At 38.3% G+C, this 24993-nt stretch overlaps 1 protein-coding gene across 4 annotated transcripts in view; it reads right to left on the reverse strand.

Moving 5' to 3' along the window:
• Positions 1–24993, reverse strand: part of NBEA (neurobeachin) — an 816600-nt gene that overhangs the window by 494823 nt on the left and 296784 nt on the right. For all 4 annotated transcript variants that reach the window (XM_065403538.1, XM_065403557.1, XM_065403547.1 and 1 more), the window contains exons 19-24: positions 20639–20720; positions 20312–20435; positions 19711–19903; positions 18419–19438; positions 11989–12206; positions 9926–10079 (exon numbers count right to left, since the gene is read on the reverse strand). In XM_065403538.1, the coding sequence (XP_065259610.1) occupies positions 9926–10079; positions 11989–12206; positions 18419–19438; positions 19711–19903; positions 20312–20435; positions 20639–20720 (1791 nt within the window). The remainder of the gene's footprint in view (positions 1–9925; positions 10080–11988; positions 12207–18418; positions 19439–19710; positions 19904–20311; positions 20436–20638; positions 20721–24993) is intronic.

Genomic DNA, 24993 nt, shown 5'->3' on the forward strand with positions numbered 1-24993 from the left:
CATGGTTATGGCTGTCATTTTATATTAACTAATGACTAGCTGGAACTGTCAGTCTGTCCACACCATGCTTTAACTGGCAACATCTGTTGCTGTTAAGAAAATGCATTTTTCATAATCCTTACTCCCTTTCCTGAAAGCCCTTTGTCTTGTTTTGCATTTTCACATTTTGTCTTTTATGGTTGCAAAAATTTTGGGGCACACAGAGTCTCTTATTTGTATTTATAAAGTGTCACGTAAATTTGAGACACCAAAAATAGTTTAAGTGCTAAAAAGATATATATTAATATCTCCCCGTGCAAGGTCTTTGAAGGATTACCTCAATCCCTGCTAGCCCAACGAGCAGTAGACTAGGACTGGGAAATGAACTCTTTCTGGCATATCATCATAAAACAACATTATTAGATCAAAATATATGCTTACCATTTTTATTTATTTTAGTATTTTCATTTATTATTTCATATATCCTATTGGAAATTAAAAGGCACCTATCCTTGGCTCTAGGCAATTTTTATACTAAATCACATGCAATGCCCCCAACAAACAAAAAACCCACCAGCAACTACGTTAAAAGCAAATTGTTAAAGTTACAATGTCAAGCACTCAAGTTAAGAAACACAGAATATTTTGCCTGTGACACTTTATTTCAGCCCTCTTGTATGTATGCATTATGATACAGTCTTTAATTATATGATCACCTACTATGTTTTCCACAAGTGCCCTGCCTCAATTGACTGAACAGATGGTGCTCACTTAATAAGCAGAAATTCAATATTTTGTTGTATCTTCATTTCTTCAAGGTTTATCCCTAGACCTTATTTACTCCACACTATCCAAAAATTGCTCTGAAGACAGCATTAATAATTTCCTCATGGGCTTCTCTACGGTGCTCCTCACTAGAGTGTTTCACAAACATTAATGAATTTATTTTCATAACTCTGTGAGATGAGGATTATGATCATCCACATTTTACAGATAGGGAGCTGAGGCACAGAGATGTTGAGGTCCACAAGTATCTGCTAACTTTGGGTGCCCAATTTGAGACATCTAGAACCTGATTTTTCCAAATTCTTAGCATTATATAGAACTTCATATGTTCAAAGCACAGCTCCCACTGAGGTCAGTTGCAGTTGAGAGTGCTCAGCTCTTCTGCAAATCAGAACCCAGGTTCTCAAGTCAAGCACTCAGAAAATGAGGTATACACAGCACATGACCAGCTGTTAAAAGCTGGGTTAAGCAACTTGCCTAGCATCACACAGAATCGAATCCTCCAGAGCAGCATTCAACTACCTTAACAAAGAGACTGTCCTTTCCATTTCTGTAACCCCCCTGCCATATTCCCAACACACCTTCCAACTTCTGCAACAAATGGAGTAGGGGTCCTAAAAAAAACAGTTTCCTTCACTACACAACCCTGATTCATTCCCAGAGCAGGTCCATCCTCTGAACTGAATGAAGCAGGGATGCTGTGGAAAAAACAGTCTGTGATCACGTAATTGGAGACTATCATAACGCATATACACAAGAGGACTGAATTAAAGTAACATAGGTAACCTTAATTCTGGAATTTCCTGACTTTTGGATGCTTGACTTTGCAACCTTAATAATGACTTTTTAATATACAAAGGGTTTGTGCGTGTATAATTTCTTAGGTTTAAAAAAAAAAAAAAAGGCAAAAAACCCCCCATATTAACAACCATATAGAAAAGGTACAGACAAGGGCAATGAAAAGAATTAAGGGCATTGAACAGCTTCCTTAAGAAGGGAGATTAGAAAGACTGGGACTAATTCAGTTTGGACAAGAGGCGACTAAGGGATGTGATAAAGGTCTATAAAATCATGAATGGTGTGAAGAAAGTGAGTGTTATTTACGCCTTCACATAACACAAAAACCAGGGGTCACCCAGTGAAATTAATAGGCAACAGGTTTAAAACAAATAGAAGTCCTTCCTCTCACAGTCAACCTCTGGAACTCGTTGCCAGGGAATGTTGTGAAGCCCCAAACTGTAAATGGATCAAAAAAAGAAATGGAAAAATTCATCATCAGTGGCAGTTAGCTAAGATGGCCAGGGATACAGCCTCATGCTCTGGGTGTCCTTAAGCCTCTGACTGCCAGATGCTGGGACTGGATGACAGGCTCACTGGATTATTGCCCTGTTCTGCTCATTTCCCTTGAAGCACCTGGCATTTGCCACAATTGGAAGACAGGTTATTGGGCTAGACGGACCATTGGTCTGACCCAAAATGGCCATTCTTATGTTCCTCAGCAGGATAGGGACCATTCAATCCACTGCACAAACCTCTGCCACCTCAACCAATGGAATAACTGATATCAGTAGTCAGTTGCCATCTGCTATGTGGACCAGCACTAGAGGAGGATGGACACTTTGCCAGTTTTCACGGAGAATGATAGAGGAATGGTGGAGATTCAGGAATTGTGGGTCCCATTCCAAGCCCCGGAGAGGAGTGCATTCTAATGGGCACAGACTCTTCTGTCCATTTCCTATGTGACCCCTTCTGCCTCTCCCCTCCAATCTGTCCCTGTCCCAGTCCTAACCCTCCACCACCCCTCATCCCAGTCCCATTCTCCACATTTCAGGCTTTTCATCCCAGTCCCAGTCTCCTTGCCCAGCAAGTCATATTCTCCCTCCACCACCCCAATTTCCTTCTGCCCAGGTATTTCCAGTTCCCTCCTCTCAATTCCTCATCCCATCTTTCTCCCCCACCCTGACCTCCAGTTGTGCAGCTCCCATCATCCCTGTCCTAATCTCCATCCCCAGGATCCTTGTCCAATCTCATTTCCCCCCTCCACCATCTCCTTGCCCAGTTTCTTTGCCCAGAGAATCCCAGTTCTGCCCTCGCACCCCGGTTCTTTGTCAGATTGATTTCCCTTCCTTTTAACATCTTCTCCCTGCCCCCACTGGTTTTCAGTCCCAGTCTCTCCCCCAATCTCCTCATCAAATTTCAGTGTACCCCAACAACCTACTGGTTCCTTCTGTTTCCCTCCCCAGCTCCCAATCCCCCTGCCCAACCAATCCCAGTTTCCTGCCTGCTCCCAGACCCAGTAGCCTTCCAGCCAGTCTCAGTCTCTATTCCAGCTCTCAGTCCCAATGTCTGAACTTTTAAAAGAAAAAGTCACTAGAGTTTTACCAAGAAAAGGTTGCAAGAATTTCTGAACATGGGCAAAACAATGTATTTTCCCCTACTTTTGTTTTCAGAATTGACTGAACCAAAAATTCAATTTGAGGCATACATCCAGCATGGAAAATTTCACCCCAAGTCATTAAAGTTTGGCAAAGTTATAAGCCACTGAGAACAGGGTCTTATAATGGAAAATGTCAGATAGTGTCTCCCCCTCCCTCCTGCTGCATGGCCTTGAGGGAAAACTGTAGCAAGCCAGTTAGAGAGTTCAGCAAGTAGTGGTATAAGCAGCCAAAGCAGGAACCTTTGGTCATTTGCACACTCAGAGAACTTTCTACAGTTTTGACTGGACTTTTTCTGCCCTGGGTTGATTGGCTGCTTGCTCCAATCCTTCCCCTATACCCCCCTTACAATCTTTTCACATCAGCTTCACTCCACATTTGATGCTGTTACCAGGACCTGACTCCATCATCTCTCTTATCTCTTCCCCTCCTAAATAACCTCACCCCCTCTCCAAAAAAGGGACATTTACTGCCACCACATAATTCACTATGGTTTCGTGTTATACCCTTTTCCCCACCCTGTGTCAATCCTGTCTATTAGATTGTAAGTTCTCTGGGGCAGGGACCACCTACTATTCTATGTTTATACAGTGCCTAGCACTCTTGATTGCCCCTTAGGGGCCACCATAATAAACATGATTAATAATAAATCATATAAAAATACCATATTCAAACTATGTTGTAAAGTTATTTTTAAATTTACTTCAAGGTTCTGCCGCCATGAAGGAACCACTCTTGTCTTGCTTTCATGAATGGTAAATGATACCTGAATTTATTGAAAATGTAAATGTATTTAATATCAAGTGAATGCAGGAAATGGGAAACAGCAATGTGATCTCCATCTTAAAGATTAGTTTCAATTTTTATTTATTTATTTTAACAAATGAACCCGATTTAGGATTTTACTTTTGGGAGAATCGTTTTCTTTTCAAAGTTTTTCCTTATGCTCTAATTTCACTTTTCTCAAGGATGTACTAATTTGGACGATGATTATGAACTGAATGTGAGTTATGCAATAGGAGCAGGACTGAGCCCTGGCTTACTTATTTTACCCTTAGACAGTCCAGGTTGGAAGAACACTGCGGTTCTCGTTGTCTCCATCTTTTAAACTTTTCTCTTTGAATTTCTACTTTCCCTTCTTCTGTATCCACTGCAATGCGGGATAGACACAGGGCTTTGCTGGAGTGTTTTAAAATTAAAACTGTTGATATCAGCTGCTCTACGCATCTCTTGGCATACAATACTCTGCTTTCAGCTGATCCCTACAGATTCACAGCAGATTGAATCATTGCAGAGCTCTCTCTTTCAGAACTGGAGAGCAGAAAATTGAGTCCAAAGCTGACACCTGATGTAACTACACAGAGACCCCCAGCTGTGGCTTTAATGAGCTAATTTTGACTAGACTGTACCTAGTTATGCAAATAAAAAGATAGCAATACCACAATGAAAATGTAGGTGAGTACAACATAGCCATTCTTATGACTGAGCTTTCTATTTCATGATGATTGCTACAGTGGGCAATATCAGAACAAAGAGCACCTCCAAATCCACTCCACTGATTATGAGACTTGTCTTATAGTAATGCAGCAGAAAGCGGAAAGGATCCTGGGGAGCTTTTGAATCTCAAAGGCAGTTAGCTCCTGTTCTTACAAGCTGAAAACCAGCTTGTAAGAAAAAAAGTTAATTAAAGACAAGGCAATATTAGTGTAGCCAGGTGGTGAATTAGCATGTGATTATTGCAACCAAGAGTCCTGAACTGTTCTTGGTCAAATCTGAGCCTATTCTCAGGTCTGACTTTGTGTTTTCCTATCTACTGGCTGTATGCATACTAAAGGAAGAAGTTTCCAACTTGGGTGCCTGAAATAGTTGATCATATTATGCTTCCACTGAAATCAATAGCATTTACAGATACCCAGCACCTCTAAAAAAAATCAGGCCACTTACATGTTTAATATGGAGTTAGGTGCCTAACTTCAGGCAGTAAAGTTTGACATTTTTTATCATATAGAAATTAGGCACCTTAGATCATTCCAGAGTCCTTTCAGCAATGCAAAGAGCCAACCAGGACTATACTAAGCCACCTCAAGGAAATTCTTTTGTTAATATGCTACACACCATGTTGTGTATTGGAGAACAGCTGTGGTTACTTTGTTATAAATTTATTAGGTCTACGTTACACCAATTAACTGTAAAGTAGAGGTGGTTGGGAATTTTCCAACAAAAGATGGTTTGACAGAAAATACCCATCTGTTGACCCCAAAATGTTTCCAAGAACATAAGAACGGCCATACTGGGTCAGACCACAGGTCCATCTAGCCAAGTATCTTGTCTTCTGATAGTGGCCAATGCCAGGTGCTTCAGAGGGAATGAACAGAACAGGTAATCATCAAGTGATCCGTCCCTTGTCACCCATTCCCAGCCTCTGGCAAACAGAGGCTAGGGACACCATCCCTGCCCATCCTGGCTAATAGCCATTGATTGGCCTATCCTCCATGAACTTACCTAGTTCTTTTTTTAACCCAATTATAGTCTTGGCCTTCACAACATCCTCTGGCAAAGAGTTCCACAGGTTGGCTGTGGGTTGTGTGAAGAAATACTTCCTTTTATTTGTTTTAAAACTGCTACCTATGAATTTCATTTCATATCCCCTAGTTCTTGTGTTATGAGAAGGAGTAAATAACACTTCCTTATTTACTTTCTCCATACCAGATCTCTATCATATCCCCCCTTAGTTGTCTCTTTTCAAAGCTGAAAAGTCCCAGTCTTATTAATCTCTCCTTATATGGAAGCTGATCCACGAGAGGACCTTCCCTCTTAACCCATGACACCTTACTTTGCTGAGGGACCTTGTCAAAGGCTTTCTGAAAATCTAAGTACACTATGTCCACTGGATCCCCCTTGTCCACATGCTTGTTGACACCCTCAAAGAATTCTAGTAGATTGGTGAGGCATGATTTCCCTTTACAAAAACCATGTTGACACTTCCCCAACAAATCATGTTCATCTGTGTGTGTTTGACAATTCTGTTCTTTACTATAGTTTCAACCAGTTTGCCCAGTACTGAAGTTAGGCTTATCGGGCTTTAATTGCCGAGATTGCCTCTGGAGCCTTTTAAAAAAATTGGCATTATATAGGCGATCCTTCAGTCATCTGGTACAGAAGCTGCTTTAAATGATAGGTTACATACCACAGTTGTCAGTTCTGCAATTTCACATTTGAGTTCCTTCAGAACTCTTGGGTGAATACCATTTGGTCCTCTCTTTAGCTTTTTTCTTTGCTCCTTCCTGCTCAGGACCTAAATGAAATTCAAGCTTTAAATGCTCAACTCCTGCATTGCTAATGGGAAACAGCTAAGTGAAAGATATCCTCTTCCCCCTTTTATAAATGGTAACTAGACTCAAGGGAAGAATAATTTGTATCCTGTGGCTCTTATTAACTACTATCAAAAGATCAGATTCTTAAGAACTGATCTTTTTAACAGGTACAACATTCTGGATTGTAAGGGAACTAGGAAGCTCAAGAGACACACTCATCATATAGATCAAACCAAAGAGAAGCCTGAATTTATAAAGGGACTGAAATGTTTGTGAGGTTCAATAAATGAACTACAAACACCAACTCCTCTCTCTTTTTGAGACTGAGTAAATGCTGGATTAAACATAGCTAGGTAAAAAAAAATCTACATCACAACTATGAAACTAGAAAAGCAACTAACTACCTTTCTTTCCATCATAAACTAATGATCAGATAGGATGACAAGTGTTAATTATTTTTTTCTTTTTTGCCAAGGGACCATGTCCCTCTTCACATTTCTTTATGTTTGGTCAAAAGATAAAATACACTGGGAGTCAGATTCACTAATGCTGTTGAAGGAAGGCGTAAATTAAAAGTACTGTGCCACAGGGTTAAATCACCTGAAGGAAGTCATGTGATATTAATATTTTAAAGCTTCAAAATGGGCACACAGATTTTCAGTGAGAAGTACTATAAATTCCTTGATACATGTCAAAAATATTGTTGAGAAATACAGTTACGAAGCAATGAAGTAAAATACACATAGCATATGAGTTTATTCTTTTTGATAAACTGAATAAGCACATATCTACTGTGATCTACAACATGTGTATGTATTATCCCATGGTAGCAAGTCTAACATCCATGTCTACCCAGATTCCTTTATGTCTTTACACCTACAGTAACTCCTTACTTAAAGTCGTCCTGGTTAACGTTGTTTCCTTGTTATGTTGCTGATCAGTTAGGGAACATGCTTTAAAGTTGCACAATGCTCCCTTATAACGTTGTGAGGCTACATTAACAAAAATGTGTTAACTCTTGAGGGCTCAGCCGAGTGCTAGTTCATCATTTAGCAGTAAGGCATTCCCTGGGACATATCCCACCCTCTGACTTCACCACCTCAACCAAGCTTCATAATCATCATTGCTGTGTATAGTATTAAATTGTTTGTTTAAAACTTATACTGTGTGTGTATATATACGTATGATATAAAATATAGTCTTTTGTCTGGTGAACATTTTTTCCCTGGAACCTAACCCTCCTATTTATATTAATTCTTATGGGGAAATTGGATTCGCTTAACATTGTTTCGCTTAAAGTCGCATTTTTCAGGAACATAACTACAACATTAAGCGAGGAGTTACTGTACTTGTTTCTAAACCTCCCCCACCTGCATGGCAAGCTCTCTCTATTACTCATTGCCCCCCTCCCAACTTTTTATTCAATGCCACTTGATCAGCTTTCATCTGGGGTAGCATTTCAGCAGTACTGTTTGGAACACTTCAGAGTTATAACCTCTCTGTTTTAAATCCAGTTCATTTTGTAATATCTTTAAATATAGAACGATACCACACAAGTAATTGAGAAATGACTATACCCATATGTGTAATATAAGGATGCATTCTAAAGGGTTTCCTTTATTAAAATAAACTCCAGCTCAAAGAGAAAAGCTTGAGCCACTTACACGTGACAAGTTCTTGGGCTAAATATACATCATGTATGTACTTACATTTTAATTAAGAAGTGTGTTGTACAAATTTTTTTGCTGTTACTATTCTAACAAGATGACAAAACTGAATGTTTTGTAAGGCCTGGTCTACACTAACCCCCAAATTCGAACTAAGGTACGCAACTTCAGCTACGTGAATAACTTAGCTGAAGTCGACATACCTTAGTTCGAACTTACCGCGGTCCATACGCGGCAAGCAGGCTCCCCGTCGACTCTGCGGTACTCCTCTCGCCGAGCTGGAGTACCGCAGTCGACGGCGAGCACTTCCGGGATCGATTTATCGCGTCCAGACCAGACGCGATAAATCAAACCCGGAAGTTCGATTGCCAGCCGTCGAACTACCGCGGTAGTGTAGACCTGGCCTAAGGGAGTTTGCTATAGTCTAGTTAAGAATTTTTTTTTTAAATATTCAACCTTTTAATTTTGAAATGTCGTGGAACATAGAGCAAAATCACCTTCATTAAGAACATCTTATTGTTGCAAACCAGGATATTATAAACACCACACTATTGAAAAGATAAGGGTAATTTATAAGACTTTATCGGATGTTCATGTATTATACACAGTAAATAAAGGGCAACTCTGAATTACAGGACTAAAGGTCTATAAAGTGGTTTTGCAAGGACATAAATCATGATAGCAAAGCTAGAGTCACCAAGATCCAGGGATGGAATTATAGCCAAGTAATTCAAACCGTGCCTGTGTTATATTTTATATACTATGAGGATTCCACATAAAGCATCTTCATTTTCAAACAAAGCCCCAGCTGCTTGTTTTGAAAAACGTGTTCGAGTGCCCTTCCTCTAAACACTACCAGAGCAGCTTTCCTCTTAAGACGCAATGCTGTGGTTTTCCCCTGTACAAGTTAAGAAGCAGCTTCCTTTGCAATGTAACATTCTAGAAGTCTTTCCTTTAACATATTTGATGTCGTTCTTGTGACTAAAGTGCAGGGTGCAGTCATACTTGTGAATTACAACACTTTTTGTTCACAGCAAATAGAACAAGAATAAAGCTGCTTGTCATTTGAGATGATGCAAATAATATAGGTACAGTGTATACATATCCATTGTCTAAATCAGTATCATATGATTCTGTTTAGACAGTTGCTAGCCCATTAATACGTTTGAGTGCCAAATACTATTGGTCCAGCTAGTAGAGCAATAGTGTGAAACTATTTTTAGTTACATAAATACTGGTGATAAAGAATATAGGCAAAGAAGTGAGGGTTGTCCAGAGGCTCGAGCAGGAGATAGAGCTTAGGGATCCCTAAGCGCTATTATTGGCGCTGCTGCTGATCTGTTGCATTACTTTAGGGAAGTCACTTAACCCATTTGTATCTCATTTTCCCCATCTGAAAATGTCATTAATAGCCACAGTTCCTTACATGAGTGTTTGAGGTATAACACTGTTTTTACTTAAAATGTTTTTAGATCTTCAGATGAGATATTGAGAGCAAAACATTGCTATTACTAATTAAATTGCATTTTGCATGCTAAAGGAGGGGCCTTTTCTTCACCCTTCCCAACGCAGCACCTTAAAACACTAAACCTTAACAGTTTGGTTGATATTGATCAAACTTTTGGAAGAAATCAGTTGTGTCTTCTCCTGTTAAAAAGAAACCTATTCAGTCATAGACAATCCTGTGTTACTATTCTTAACAGTAATTTTTAACATGACCACTAGATGGAAATATTGTACTTACAGTTGGAGATGTGGCTGCAGATAACAATGGTAAAATCCCTCCACAAGCAATGATAATATTGTCTACCATCTGGGAAATGAGGTGGATCGTGTTGTGCACAAAAATAATGTTTTCATTGCTATTGACAAAGTCCATTACAGATTTTGTAGAATGACTAAAAAAATAGGGGGAAAAAAAGATATTAGAACACCAATGTTTTTTAAAAGTTTAGATTCTCTGTTTTTTGAAACCCGAACTTGAATGTTTCCTAGTTGTATGGTATTGTCTTTGTAATAATAAAAAGATAAAATGAAAAATATTTTAAAATACTGATAGGAGCTAGTCTAGCATAATAACTTAGTGGTATTTTTATTTCATACCAGACTATAACTATTTCTATACTATCCGTTATAGAGCCCAGACTCTGCCAACCTTATTAACACTGTTTAGTGCCTTACTTCACAAACAATTCTGTTGGAACCAATGGGACCGCTCACGGAGTAAAGTACTGTACTGTCCAACATGAATAAGGGTGGCAGAATTTGGCACTTAATGATATCTTTTAAAGCAGCTCTGATAATAACGAATGACCAGATTGTCTACAAGAGAGGTCTCCAGAGTGATCTGTAGACCACCAGCAGTCCACAAAGCACCTGCTGGTGTTCTTTAGAGAGTTGGTTGGTCACAAGTGTAAGCTTCTCTTTATTTCCACTTGCTATATTCCACTAAAAGATAGTTAAAAATATAGAACTGTGTTCCTAATATTAATTTTCCATGTTAGTAATAGCTGTAGATGACACAGGGATCAAATGATAAACATGAGACACAACCATCCCCATGATTGCAAATAGGCAGGAAAGTGTCCATAGGACAAATTACTTTCAAGATGTAATTCACATTATGAAAATGTTTAGGAGCCTTTGGTCTATTGATGTTATGTGCTTGTCCATAACACAGCATGAGTAATTAAATTACCCAGTTCGTGAAATTAGTGGCCAGTAAACAAACAGTATTGGCCTTAATTGCAGAAGGAATTACAAACTAAACTTCTAATTTGCCTGTGAATTTCAGGGAAACAAAGGGGGCAAAAATAAGGTGATTGGTATAAAAAAACTACTACTACTGACTATTTTATAGTAAGGTCACACAAACGTGGAAATTAAATTTAAGCCAATTGGTAATCAGATTTAATTAAGTGAATTCTCAACTACTGATAATACAGCATTACAGCCTTTGCAGAATGAATTATGCCATTCTGGGAAATAGATTAAATAGTGCCTGATGTACCGCTGGACTTTGACTACAAGTAGTAACTATTAAGGTAGTTTCTTTGCTTAACTAAAAGGAATCATAACAGAAGAGTCATCAAGGTGAAAAGCAATGTATTTAAGCAATACATTCTTCTTTTTTAAAATGGTAAACAGATGCTTTTTAAAAAGGCACAAGATCACTTGCACTATTTTTTAAATTTTAAAAATGTGTTAAATACATAAATGAATTAGGATGCTATGACAAAAAATATACAGTTAATAGCAATGTGGCCATCAAGGCTAATCAAGACAAAGCATGTCTTTATTGTTTTACAATTGGAAATCTTTACAGAAATGAAAACTTGTTTATAGGCTAGCTGTGACTGCCTACTAAATTCTCTTGGAGGAGTCTCTGTATTAAGTCATAAGATAGATGAATTATTCAAACACAGGATGAAGACTGGTGTGTGGAACAAATATTTCTGGATTAAGAATGCAAACACCTCCAAACGCTAGTAGTGGCTACTAAAAATAATGGCACAGATATTTGTCATCCCCATATTAAATGTAGTGGTTACTAATAAAAAGTCCATTAAGATACAGTAATTCAAAAAGGATAGGTGAGATACTACAGTTTTTATCCCTCACAAAGAATAGGAATTAACTGAGGGATGTCAGATACTACAATAAGGTAAGTCTGGTAACGCTGACTTTACAATGGAAATTTACCTTTAAAAAAGTAGTTACCAATACGTCTTGTATCTAATTATGTCTTTACTTCGCTGATAAACACATATATAATAAAGTTAAAAATAAGAAATATAGCTTTTCTACCTTCTCCAAACATGTACATCTGTTTCTAATGCAAACAGCAAATCTGTCAGCAGCCTCTGGTGCATTGGAGACCATTTAAACTCTGGAATACGAAACATAGTTGTGCGTGGACCTGGACTAAACTGGCGTCGTTGTTCTTCTGTCATTGGCATTCCTCGAAATCCCAAGTCAACTCGCAAGTCTCTGTCTTGCTGGGTAACAGACCGACCTTGCACAGCCTATGTTAACAAAAAGTTCAAAGTTTGTGTTAAACATATGCAATGAATTCTAACAATGCACATGGATAAGATTTGGAGAAGGAGGGGCTATAATTGGAGCTGAAAATAAAAAAAAATAAAATATACCAGTAGTTCCATCCAGATAAAGTTGGTGTCATTTGATGTAGCCTCATTGAAACTACTCTGATTTACGCCAGCTAACAATCTGGCCTCACATCTGGGCCTTCCTTTCAGTTGTTTAGTGACATTTTGCATTTCAGATTCCTCAACGTGCACCCTGAAGGGATTTTGTTTGCAGTGTGTTTATTTTTGGCAAGTTGATCCTGTCTAGATATTTTGAGGGAAGTGAGAGAGACACTCTATACCTCGGGGGAGCGCCCTGTAACCCCCATATTTATATATAATTGTGATCATGCACATAAAGCATGCCATGTGAGGTGTCAGGGGAAAGGTTATGATCTGCTGAAAGCCATTGTTCTATTTAAATATTGCATATGAAATTATAAGAATTGAGTTGTATGGTTTTCACTAAAATATGCTGTGGGTGTGGGAAGTGCCCAGATACTAGCTCACCAGATATAACGACAAGGGAGGTAACTAATGCCTGGGTGGGTGCTGAGCAGATATCACCAGCCATTGTCCAGCAGAGGAGTTACAATTCAATGACTCACTCACAGGAGACGTTGTGAATCAGCAATGCCCACCAGACATGCCTGGACTTGTGTTCTCCAAGCACATGGGACTAAAGGTATAAAACAAGACACAATGGCCCCATGCTTGGCCTTTTCTCCTCCACACCCCCCACCTATGCTGCAAGCAACAAAGACACTCGGAAGACTGAAGACTCCAACAGAGGATACTGGCCCAGGTTTCAAGGGTGAAACCTGTGTACTGTGATCTGCAATATCCAGTGGGGTGAGAAAAACTGCTTAATCTAGATGTTGCCCAGTCTAATAGGGTTGAGAGTTTAGACTGCATGCTTATATTTTATTTTGGTAACTAACTCTGACTTTTTGCCTATCATTTATAATCACTTAAAATCTATCTTTTTGTAATCAAACTTATTTTACTGTTTATCTTTACCAGTGAGTTTGCCTGAAGTATTTGCTAAATCTGCTCAGGTTTACAAAGGCTGGTGTATATCCACTATCCATTGATGAAGTGGTGAGCCAATTAATAAACTTGCACTACTCGTCTTGAGCAGTCCAAGATGGCATGTTCCTGAGGTACAAGGCTGGAGCTGGGAGGATTTGGCTGGTGTCTCTCTCGGTGTGATTCATGAGTGGCTTTGGGAGCATTCATGCAATCTAGCTGGGGTGTGGGGCTCCACATGCGGTTGCGCTGAGTGATAACAGCACCTGGAGGAGTTTGCAGCTTGTCACTAGCAAAGCATTGTGAGAGACAGCCTAGGCTGGAGAGCTAAGGGGGCACAGCTGTCCCACAGTCCCAGGCTGTACCCCGGGGATCCCGTCACAGGGGGTATTAAAGTATACTTTTTTTAGAAGGATCATCATCATAGTCTTTTTTTCTCAGAAGTACAAATCTAGCTTTCCAGGTATCTTGTACCTGATTGTGTCTTAATTGAGCAAGTTTTCTGGCGTACCAGGACAGCCTTTAGTGTCTCCTAGCAGGTGGCTGATTTGTGGGTTATACAATTTTAATTTCTAGGTAGTCCTGAGCGGTTTTTACTTGGTGAACACACACAAAGGAGAAAAAGGAATTATTTAGTGTGATACACAAGATTACTGGGAGGAAAATTTTAGAGAAAGAATTTAAACCGAATGTTAGGAAAATCTTCCTAATGATGAAATCACCCAAAAAAGAAATAGTAGAAGTCACATTGCTTGGGATTATTTTAAAAGCAGACTAGACAATACAAAAGAAATTTTATTGTAAGGAATAATATTGCATTAGCTGAAGATGGATTGGGTGATCTTTTCTTTTAGTCTTTTCTATTCTAAATGAAACAAATTTAGAACAAGTTGCTTTAAATGGCATTTTAGTTAGTGGATTTTTTTAATCACATTCAATTGCAAATTCCTGAATACTGCATGCTGATTGTCAGGAAAAAAAAAGACATCGATGGTGTATTTATTTTTGCATTGTAAAAAGCAGAATAGTACAGAAACCCAGCTCTAAAGTTCACTTGATCTTTAGTCTGAAATGTTGTAACCTCCATTTTGAGAGCAGGAGAAGGACACATTGTTAACTCAATTGTCAAACTGGTCTGTTAAGATCTACATTTCTGCTGCTTGCTATTTTATATCTCCTCAGAATAATTTTTACAGACTTGATCCTACACCAGTGAAGTCATGGGATTTTTACCATTGATTTGAATGAGACCAGGTACAGCTCCTAAAACCTGGGAGACAACAGTAATTAAAATAAAGTATGTGGGAACAAAAGGAGGAGGAAATTTCACCTAAAAATGGAATTTGGAAATATCAAGAATATTTACACAAGTTGGAGAGATCTTTCAGTCTTGAATTCTGGGGCCATAGTTTTCCTAGTGATTATATAAAATATCTGTACTGTGGTTTAGTCTTTTTCTGCATCACATACTAAACAAGTATTTAGTATTTAGAATAAACACTTAATTTTAGTAGTTTTTAGTACCCTCAGTAAGGATAAAGGTGCCATTGTGCTGGGGACTTCTAACTCCAACATAGATTAAAGAGATAGTCCCTGGCCTGATGAATTTACAATCTGAACAAAAAGGCAACAAGTGAATTTATCAAAGGAGGGGGGAAGGGAGAGACAGGAGAAAACACAAGAGTAACAGTGACAAGATAAGATAGCGTAGCTCTGCCTATTTTATTATCTCTCTATATGTATAGATCCATATATAGATATTGGTTAAAACAGGAAAGAAGAGGAATATATCCCTACGTCCTTCTCCCTTTGATATTTTAACCAAAAAAACCTACACTCCACAATAGAAACAATCTGTTCCCCATTACTCCCCTATTTCTCAGTCCATTTGCTGATTTTCCTGGAATCAGCAGTCTTTGTTTGATGATTTAGACGAAGAATAAAAACCATCTGGCAACTGAAAAAAATCACAGTTTGAACAGCTTTGACACCTCCTTCTTCGCTAAAGGTTTTGGTTTTTTCTTCTCTATTATGCAGAGTGACTTAAAAAGTGGCAGATCCTATACCTTGCTTGAGGTGCTGCAGTAATTTTGAGAAGGTTTTCACCAATTTGAGAGTTTGCATACAAAAGAACCCATGCTCCCTCTCATGGCACTTGTCAATGCATAAGTCAATGTACTGTACCTACATGCCAAATGCAGGAAGTGGAGGAAGAGGCTCAGTATCTCTGCTCACTGAAGCTTAGCATTACTCTTTTTCAGTCTCCTTGTTAAAGGAACGTTCTTCTCCCTGAACAGTAGGGGTAGATACAGGAAAGCCATAGTCTGTTACTTTGAGAGGAGTACTGTAGTTTTTGTGGGGAGGGAACTGCCTTCTGGAAGCCCTGAATTCTCAATATCTGAGAGAGACTACTACAGATTCTGGAGTTCTTCATGCAGCAGTGTTCTTCAGAAAGACAAAGTAGCCTTAGATGTCTGATCAGATGATGACCATTGTGCTGCTACAGGTATCAGTATTCCTCTCAAGATGTTCCTGATGCTATGTTAAGTGGTGCGTGCTGCAAACTACTATACAAAATCCTACCAGGCCAGCATCTGTATCAGCTCTACCTGTCATCCCTAGTTTCAAGGGACTTGGTTGACTACTGAATCCATCTGACCACCTCTCTAGAGGAGTAACCTGTGTACATGGCTGTTTGCAGAAAGTTGTTTGTTCATTTTAAAGCTCTCTCTAAATCAGACTCTCTTTTTGCCAAGTAAGTCTTTACCAAGAATCCTTAAGTGGATGTGGCAATCGCTAGAGTGGCAAGGTGATGTCATCCATTTCTGCACTCTGGAGATTCTCAGCAAAGATCTCAGTGTCTTTCTGTAACACTGAATACAAGAGCTTCCATGATGCCAACAATGTATGCACAATCCTGGAAGTGAAGTCAGGCTTATCCTCCCACTTGAGCAGCTTGAAACAATCTTTATCCTGTACCTGAGGATCAGGTAATTCTGGGACTGTCAGTATTCCTGTAGGGGGAGGGGAAAACTGAATTGAAGTGCTGTCTGTTGAGACACAGCCTCATGGTGGTGGAGTGAGACCAGTGGTGTAAAGCCTGGCCATGGAGGGAGACAGTAGGGCTGGAAGGTGGGCAACAATAAGGCAATCCAAACTGGAAATTGAGTTCCTGTTTCCCATGCATATGTGAATTGTTGGCCCAAGTTGATGACGTTTGCTATAGTCATGCAGAGGGCACAGGAATGTGCCCCGGTGCACAGCAGGTAAGGGGAGCAGCAGTGGCGAGGAAGAGAGGAGAGGAATAGTGACTAAATGAAGTTGTTCTGGCCTGGAAGCTCTTAGAACTTCAGCAGGGCCAGCCTAGAACCTAGGAGGGGCTCTAAGTCTGGTGGGCTCCTTGGTCCTACTGTGAAATCCGCAGAAGAGGTGGAGAATTTCCAAAACCCTAGGCGCTCCTGACCTACTCAGCAGAGCATTGATTGTGTATCATAGTAAAAGAGATTGATCTGTTTTCTGCCTAGAATTCATAGTCATTAACAGGGCTTGGGAAGAGATATCTTGTCCGCTACCTTGCTCCTTTTTTCCTGAGCATGATCCACAAGATACCTTGAAGGAAAAGAAGGATTTCCAGTGGCTACCTTTGGTAGTCAGGTAAAGCTTTCCCAGCATAGTCCTTTGGGGGTCAGAGTGTCAGATATGTTGAAGCCCTTACCAGAGACCCCAATGCAGAAACACAGACACAGACTAAGGATGTGAATAATTCTCTTTGAGCACAGTCAGGGAAAGCCATATACTGTGGGAGTTCCATTATCAGAAGAGTTTCTCTGTAGTTTAGGAACTTCTTTTCTCTATGCTTCACTGCATCAACCCATAAGAGTACAGATCTCCTCATATGTTGGAGACAGCAAGGACTGGTAATGATTAGGGCTCCGTGTCTGTCATGGAGGTCGTGGAAGTCACAGATTCCATGACTTCCCACGACCTCCATGACTTCTGCAGTGGCCAGTGTGGCTGACCTCAGGGTCACTCAAGCAGCTGGCTTCTGAGACCAGGGGACAGCCTCACCAGCCGCAGCTAGAGCAGCCGCGGGGACAGCCAAACCAGCCACTGCTAGGGCGGCCCCAACAGCGGTCCTGAGGCAGCCGGAGCAGCTGTGGTCTGCTGGCCCCGGCACTGGTTCCTGGGTGGCTGGCCAGAGTAGCTGCAGTCCGCAGCCCCCAGAAGCTGGTGCTGCAGACAACGAGCAAACCCAGCAGAAGCCCCCCCATGTGACCCCCTCCAACATTTAGTCACAGGTATTTTTAATACAAGTCATGGACTGGTCACAGGCCGTGAATTTTTATTTATTGCCCGTGACCTGTCCATGACTTTTACTAAAAATACCCATTACTAAATTGTAGCTTTAGTAATGATGAGATAGTAAGGCTCTTATATGCATAGGATATTACCACCAAAAAAGTTTTGAGTACTGTCTCCAAAGTTGAAACTCTACCCAAACGTTGATTGGCACAGAGAAACAAAGAGAATTAAACCATAAGAAACACTGGAATTTATATTTTATTATACTCTGTCTTACCAAAAAGCCTAAGTAAAATACAGCATGGTTGTAGCCATGTTGGTCCCAGGATATTAGAGAGACAAGTTGGCTAAGGTAATCTCTTTTACTGGACCAACTTCTATTGATGTGAGAGAAATGGGTCCAATAAAATTATTACCTCACGCACCTTGCTTAAGTAAAATACAAACATTTCTAGCCTTAAAACAGAAAAAAAGAATTTAGATGCATACAATAAATGTTTATAATTATTAGTCACATTGTCCACAAGAAATAAATCATGTGGGCTAATAATATATTTCTCCAACAAAATTTTTAAAGTGATATTCCATAATTGCAATGAGTGAGATTTTCTTATGGTAAAATAACATCATTAAACATGGACCAACCATTTTGAAAATAAAAATGTTTGCAAGACATATTTCTGATATGATGCTAAAAAGAATACCTTTAAAAGTTGGCCACAGCGGTGATTAGATATACTTTTGTGATTGGATTAATTATCCTGTAATCAAATACATATATGTCACATACGGATATAATTATAGCACCTCTAACTTACTTGGGTTGTAGTAGTTGTCTGGATCTTCCTTATCTCCTTCCCTGCTTCTTTACCATCATCAGATCTTTCTGTATCTGATATTATACTTCCTGCATCAACATTAGGTAGACTTTTGCTACCAGAAGACTCTGTCTCCAGGGTTGTAGCTGTCATCTCAGCATATTCTAATCCTTTGGATGATGAAGCTAACTCCCTTTCAGAAAGGTTGCTCATTCCATCTGAAGTTGTATGAATCTTGAACTCCTTATCCTCTATTATACTTGAAGTACATGTTATATCTACACTACCAGTCATGTGAGCAAGCAATCCAAGATCATCACTTACACCAAGATGCATTTGAGTCTCTTGTACATTTGGAATAGTAATGTGATTACTGGAAAGTTCAGGGAGAAGTTTCTCTTCTTGGTTGGGTATTTTATCAAAAAGAAATGAGGTATTGTTAGTAGAAGGTTCATCTTTCTCATCAGCCAGTGTTATCAAAGGCCCATTATCCTTCTCTTCGCTTTTCTTAATGATACCAACACTACCATGGACATTGTTTTGGAGTTTCTCAACAGCAGCACAATATACGTTATCTAAAAGGGATTCAACTTCCACGAGGGCACCATTCTCTCCAGTTACCAGAGTCTCTGGTGATAAATCCATATCATCAAGCTTTACTTCTGTGGCTTCTACCTTTTCAGCTTTTATATCAACTAACAGATCATGAACCTCAACATGTACACCCCCTCCTGGTCTATCTGAACTTCCAAGCACATCATCTGACACCTTTGTAGCCATGAGCAAGTCCCTGGTATCTGTGCTGACAGGGTAATCTGTTTCACTTTCTGGGCTTTGGCTTTGTGAAAGGTCTTCTATCTCTCGAATTTCCAGTCCACCTTTTGCTCCTGTTGTCTGAGATGAAAGGCCTGAGATAGTGCTCACATTCCCCTTTTTCCCCTTTTTTATGTTCTCTTCCTCTTGCCTTTGATATTCTTCATACATTTTTGCTAGATACTCCTTGTGAGCTTCATAGGTGACCTTAAATGGAACATGACAGATCATAATTTCAGAGTAAATATATACTTTATCAACTGGGGGGGGGGGGGGAATCAATAGTATAATTAATGTATAGTTCATTAAACATTTCACAGCAAAGAACTCACACTAATAAAGAAAAATGCTAAACTATCATGCCCTATGCTATCCACAAGATGGCACTAAATCACTTTACATTGTATCTACTGTATTACTGGCCCCTTTGGCTTAGGGAGATATTGGGATCAACAGAAACTCCAGAAACTAATTCTTACCTTGGAATGTGCTATAGAAAGAGTATCCACCCAGACCCTCCAGCCTCCCCATTCATATTTTATTGCATGATACAAGAGAATACGGAAGATGTTGTACACCATCTCTGTGATTTTCTGTTCTTCAGAGTTCTTAGGGTTAATATATCCCAGAGAAAACATCCAGTCCTGCCACACCGAACACTGAAGTAAACATCTAAAGTAAAATAATTAGGTCAAAATATATCCAAATGAAATTCAACTTTTTTTCATTTTTTAAATTCAGATGAGTAAAACGGGATAAAAAAACAATTTAAATAGCCTCTCTCCTATGAGCTTCAATGTAATCTTAATAGATCACTTATTTTTGTTTTAAATTCATGATCTTAAAATGTTGTTAAGTAAAACATTGTGAACAAAACAAAAATATCTATCACTGATTTAAAATTAACTACTGGATGTTCATACCATTTGTTTTAACCACATATTTATTGCATATTATGTAAAACTGCACATTACAATAGTCAAGACTTTTATCCAAAATTTCTTGTGTGTTAACGACATTGAGTGTGGCAACAGGTGACCTATTTCTGTTATTGGGAGAAATAATATTTGATTTACATACCTTCTGTTTTCACGACTATTACTGAAAAGTTTTATCATATCAGATAAAAACAAACGCCGAACTTCCATCAGCTCTGCACTTGGTGTGGAATTTTTTAACAATGTTGCCACCACTTTAAGAATCACTGTAAAAGAGCAAATATGTTACATAACACATTTTTAAATCCCATCCAAAAACCAGCTGTTGAAATCATAAAAGTATTGAATAAAAGCCAATTTTCTTTGAAGTATTCAACATATTAACTGCTCTTGCAATGTGAAATAACACTTGCTTAAAAAAACAACCTCTCGCCATTAATTTGAAACAAACACAAAATAATCTCCTTACTTGGATTCTGAATTTTCACTGTAGAATCTGGCTCTGGATGTGGTTTATGAACAACTTGAGTGCATACTTGTTCTGTCAAAATCTAAAACAAACCAATTATTTATTTACCATCTATTAATTTTATAGCATAAACTTCAAATTTCTATTTGATCTTATTGTGCTGTGGTTTATTATGAACAATGGAACAATGTGTGTGTTAGGCCTTGATACAAAAAATGCTTTAGTAAAATAATAATATTGCTGCAACGATGCAAAGGAAGAAATAGATTTTAATGACAAACCAATCCTGAATCCAAGGAATCAAGTTTTCATTATAATATATTAACAAATAAATGTATTCTGGGACAGCTATGAACATTTTAAAACAGTTTTTAAATGTTAAAGCACCCCCTCTTTTCTGGTTCCAATCCACCTTAACATCTAGATTATTTTTATTAAAGTTCAGTATCACCGCAGAACATTTTGCTGTAAAACTGTCAAAAATTCACATATTTCCACTACAGATAGGTGTCTCATATGTGAACATTTTGTAAATGAAATCTTGACTGACTTTTGTGTAATAGTATTATTAGTTTGAATATACAGATCTGTTCAAACCATATGCTGCCAAAAAGCTGTATGGTTTCAGGTACTGATTCAAATTAAAGAAAGCCACAGTTAATAGAAATTTATATACAACTACGCATATGGCTCAATACACAAAGAATCCTGTAGAGAATCTAAAAACTTTCAGCATTAGTATTAAATTAATGATGCTTAGTGAAACTGTGCGATGAACTTTGAATGGCTAACGTACAAATCTCAATTGGAAAAACTGACTTGAGTCTACTGAACCATGATGCTGGTTAAATAAAGTAGTTTTATTATTTAAGTTTAAGATTCATTAGGGAATAGTGGTAAGAAATGTAAGAAAATATTTTTACAGTTGGTAATAAGGACAAAAACCAAAACAAAACAAAAGCCAAAACAAAACAAAAACAACCACCCTTGATGAACTTCAAAGGGGCTTTGGTTTATGTTATTCAAGACAAACATTATGTATTTTCTTCATCTAACAAAAGGTCTCTCTGTAACTGTACTGAAGTCAGGGGAAATGTTCTCTACTATATCAAAGCTTGATGATATTGACAACTAAATTGGTTATTTGGAGTGTAGGGAATATATTTTACTTTTGTAACGTAAAGAATGTAGCTTCTTGCTCTCTTGTAAGTGTTAGTGATATGTAAACTATTATGTAGTTTTACTATGTACAATTCAAACTATGTTTCACCCACATTTAGTTATACTTCAGAGTCTGTGTTAAGTAACTTCAAAATTCAAATGCTGTAAAGCACTTTGGGGTCCTTCATAAACGTAATATATGGCAAAAGTGAAAAGAAAAGCTGTATATTCAATAGATTTTACAGAGGTACAGAACATGAAATGTTGCTCAAACTTTTGAAAACTTATCTCAGGGCACATCTTTCTAAAAATATCTGTATTGATCACGGGGAAAAAAAAGTCAGACCTGCATTACAGCCCCTATGAGGGTATGTGCACAAGTACATGTATAATTAAGATTCAACATATAATCACAGTTATTGTGTACACAAATGAAAAGTGAACTGTGCAGCTGATCATTTGTATGCAGTTACTTTGAGTATGTAAGAAGTAACAGCACAAATTAAAGCCCAGTCCAGCAAAGCCATAAACACATGGTTAACATTAAAAGATGCGTTTTTACCAAAAATATTTTATTAAGACTATTCATAGTGATAGTGATACGGTGCTCACAGATCAACCCCTCTGTATATCAAAAATGAAATAAAAATAATCTCCCCAACTACATAGCATCCAGGAACTAAAGAGAAATTAAATACTTCTGAGGTTGAATAAATTAACTAATAGTCAACTAGAATAATAAAACTACTTGCACGATGTCAAAACTTTTTCAGTAGCTACCCAACTGCCCCCTTTTCTCTCCTGTCAATCAAACTACTGGTCCTGAATCCAGGCTGTATCGTTTGCTAGAATACAGACACCCCCATACAAAGTCATATTAGCCTCAATTTTTGATAGAAAAAACAATTCCAGCTTTGTCAAAGTTGTTTTCACCTAATATTTAAATCATATTAGGGTGGATAGAAATTAGATTTTTTTTTTATTTAAATCAGATTTTTTTGATAAAATGTTGAGAAAAAAAACTATCTAAAGATAGTTTTAATTAAGATACATTATAGCTCAAAGATATCTCATCATGGAATAGGGATTATAAATTCTAATTCTATAGTATGAGACAATATATTCAAGTAATGTTTAAGAAAAGTTTTGTAAATGAGTTCCAATAGTTCATGGATTAGGGACCCAATCTTATGAGGTTCCAGAGGCTTCTGTATAGATTATTTAGGTTAATCTTTCTATCTATCCAATGGGACTCAGTGCTCAGTCTAGAAGATACCATCAGAGATGCTTAGTTTTGCAGTTCCCAAATTGTGGATTTGTGTCTCCAGAGATAACATGCTTGTTAACAGCAAAAATGGTTTTAAATAAAATAAATAAATAAATAATATATAGAGAGGTGAGAAATAACAGACCTCAACCCTATTGTCCCTCCGCAAATTTGTGTGCACAGAGTCGATCCCTTTCCTCTCTCTAAAAGTGCAAAGTTTCAAAAAGTTAAATGAATAAAAGATTGTTGGGGGTGGAATAGATCTGGACAAGGAGAAGAAGTCTGGAGATAAATGTGAGAAGGGAGGGACAGGCAGCAGAAACAAAAGTGAAACTGTTTGAGCAGCATATTCCAAAAGTCTTGAGGTCTTTCCAAGTGTAGCCTTCATTGATTTGAGATCTACCATACAATTCTCTCACTAGAAGGGAAAACCTATAATGGCAGCAGGCCGTAAAAGAGACCCAGTTTGGGAATATTTTAATGAAGTCCCTCTACCTGTGGGTAAGATAGGCATGCGTGCAAAATGCAAACAGTGCAACAAAGAAATACCAGGCCTGGTGCCCGAATAAAACAACATAATGAGAAGTGTTCCTTCTCAGGAGGAAGCTGCATTGAATATGATGAAATTAACATATCTGAACACGCAGGATCTTCAGGTTGGTAAACTTTTTTATTTCATACTTCTTTCTTAAGGACTGCCTGTCTTCCTTCTGGACTATTCTTGAATTCTCATGTCTGAGCAAAAAATATAGCTGTTACTCTATGGTACTATCATTTTAGATGCAGTTGTGCTAAAAAATAAATAGCTGAAACAGGCAGATCTTCCTTTTGCAACTTCACCTTTAAAGTAGTACTGAGTGTTAGTGAATGCAATGAGTAGTGCTGAATGAGCAGTATGGTAATAATAATTAAATAACTGCATTGACTTTTTTTTTTTTTTTTTTTTTTTTTTTTTTTTTTTTAAGGAGAATCCATCCTCAACATACAGGATTCTGAAGACTATCCTGACAAGATCACCATTATTTTATATAGTTTCAGAGTTATCTGCCAATGATCGTGTTTCAGTCACATCATGTATGTCACATAGCCACAGTATATAACCTGTAGCAAAAAGAAAAAAAAACCTCCATCATCCAGAAACCACCATATATAGATTTGTGATTACAAAAAGAGGTAATTGATGAAAAAATTGCCCGGTTTGTTTATACAACAAACTCTCCTTTCCATATGATTGAGAACCCACGCTTCATTAACATTGTTCAGTCATTAAGACCAGGATACAGTCCACCCAACAGAGCAGATATCATATGCAAATTTCTAGATAAAGTGTATGAAAGAGAAATTGAGCAGCGTGCAAAAGGTCTAGAGGGTGAAATTGTTAACCTGAGTCTTGATGGGTGGAGCAATGTCCACAACGATCCCGTTGTATGCGCTTGTGTGACAACAGAAGAAGGGGATGTCTTCCTTACAGAAACAATTGATACATCAGGAAATGCACACACAGCAGAACACTTACAAGTAGCAGCAGTAAAAGCTATAACAAACTGTGAAAAAAAATTCACATGTCTAGTACGCAGCTTGGTCACAGACAGTGCTGCAAATGTATCCAAGATGAGAAGAAATTATTTAGAAGAGAGTCGCAAGCTAATAACGAATAACTCAGTTGCAATGCTCATTTGATACACCTCCTAGCCAAAGACTTCAGTGTTCCAGAAATAACAGCTAATGTTGTTGAAATTGAAAAATACTTCTGTAACAACCACTTTGCAGCAGGTGCTCTGAAAAAAGTGGGAGGAACCAAGCTAACTCTCTCACAAGACGTGCAATAGAACTCAGTAGTGGACTGTTTTGAGCACTATATCAAGAACTGGCCTAACCTGATGACAATTTAGGAACAAAATCATGAAAAAATAGATGGCACTATCAC

This window comes from Emys orbicularis, chromosome 1 (genome assembly GCF_028017835.1).
Source record: "Emys orbicularis isolate rEmyOrb1 chromosome 1, rEmyOrb1.hap1, whole genome shotgun sequence".
In the NCBI taxonomy this organism is placed as follows: domain Eukaryota; kingdom Metazoa; phylum Chordata; order Testudines; family Emydidae; genus Emys; species Emys orbicularis.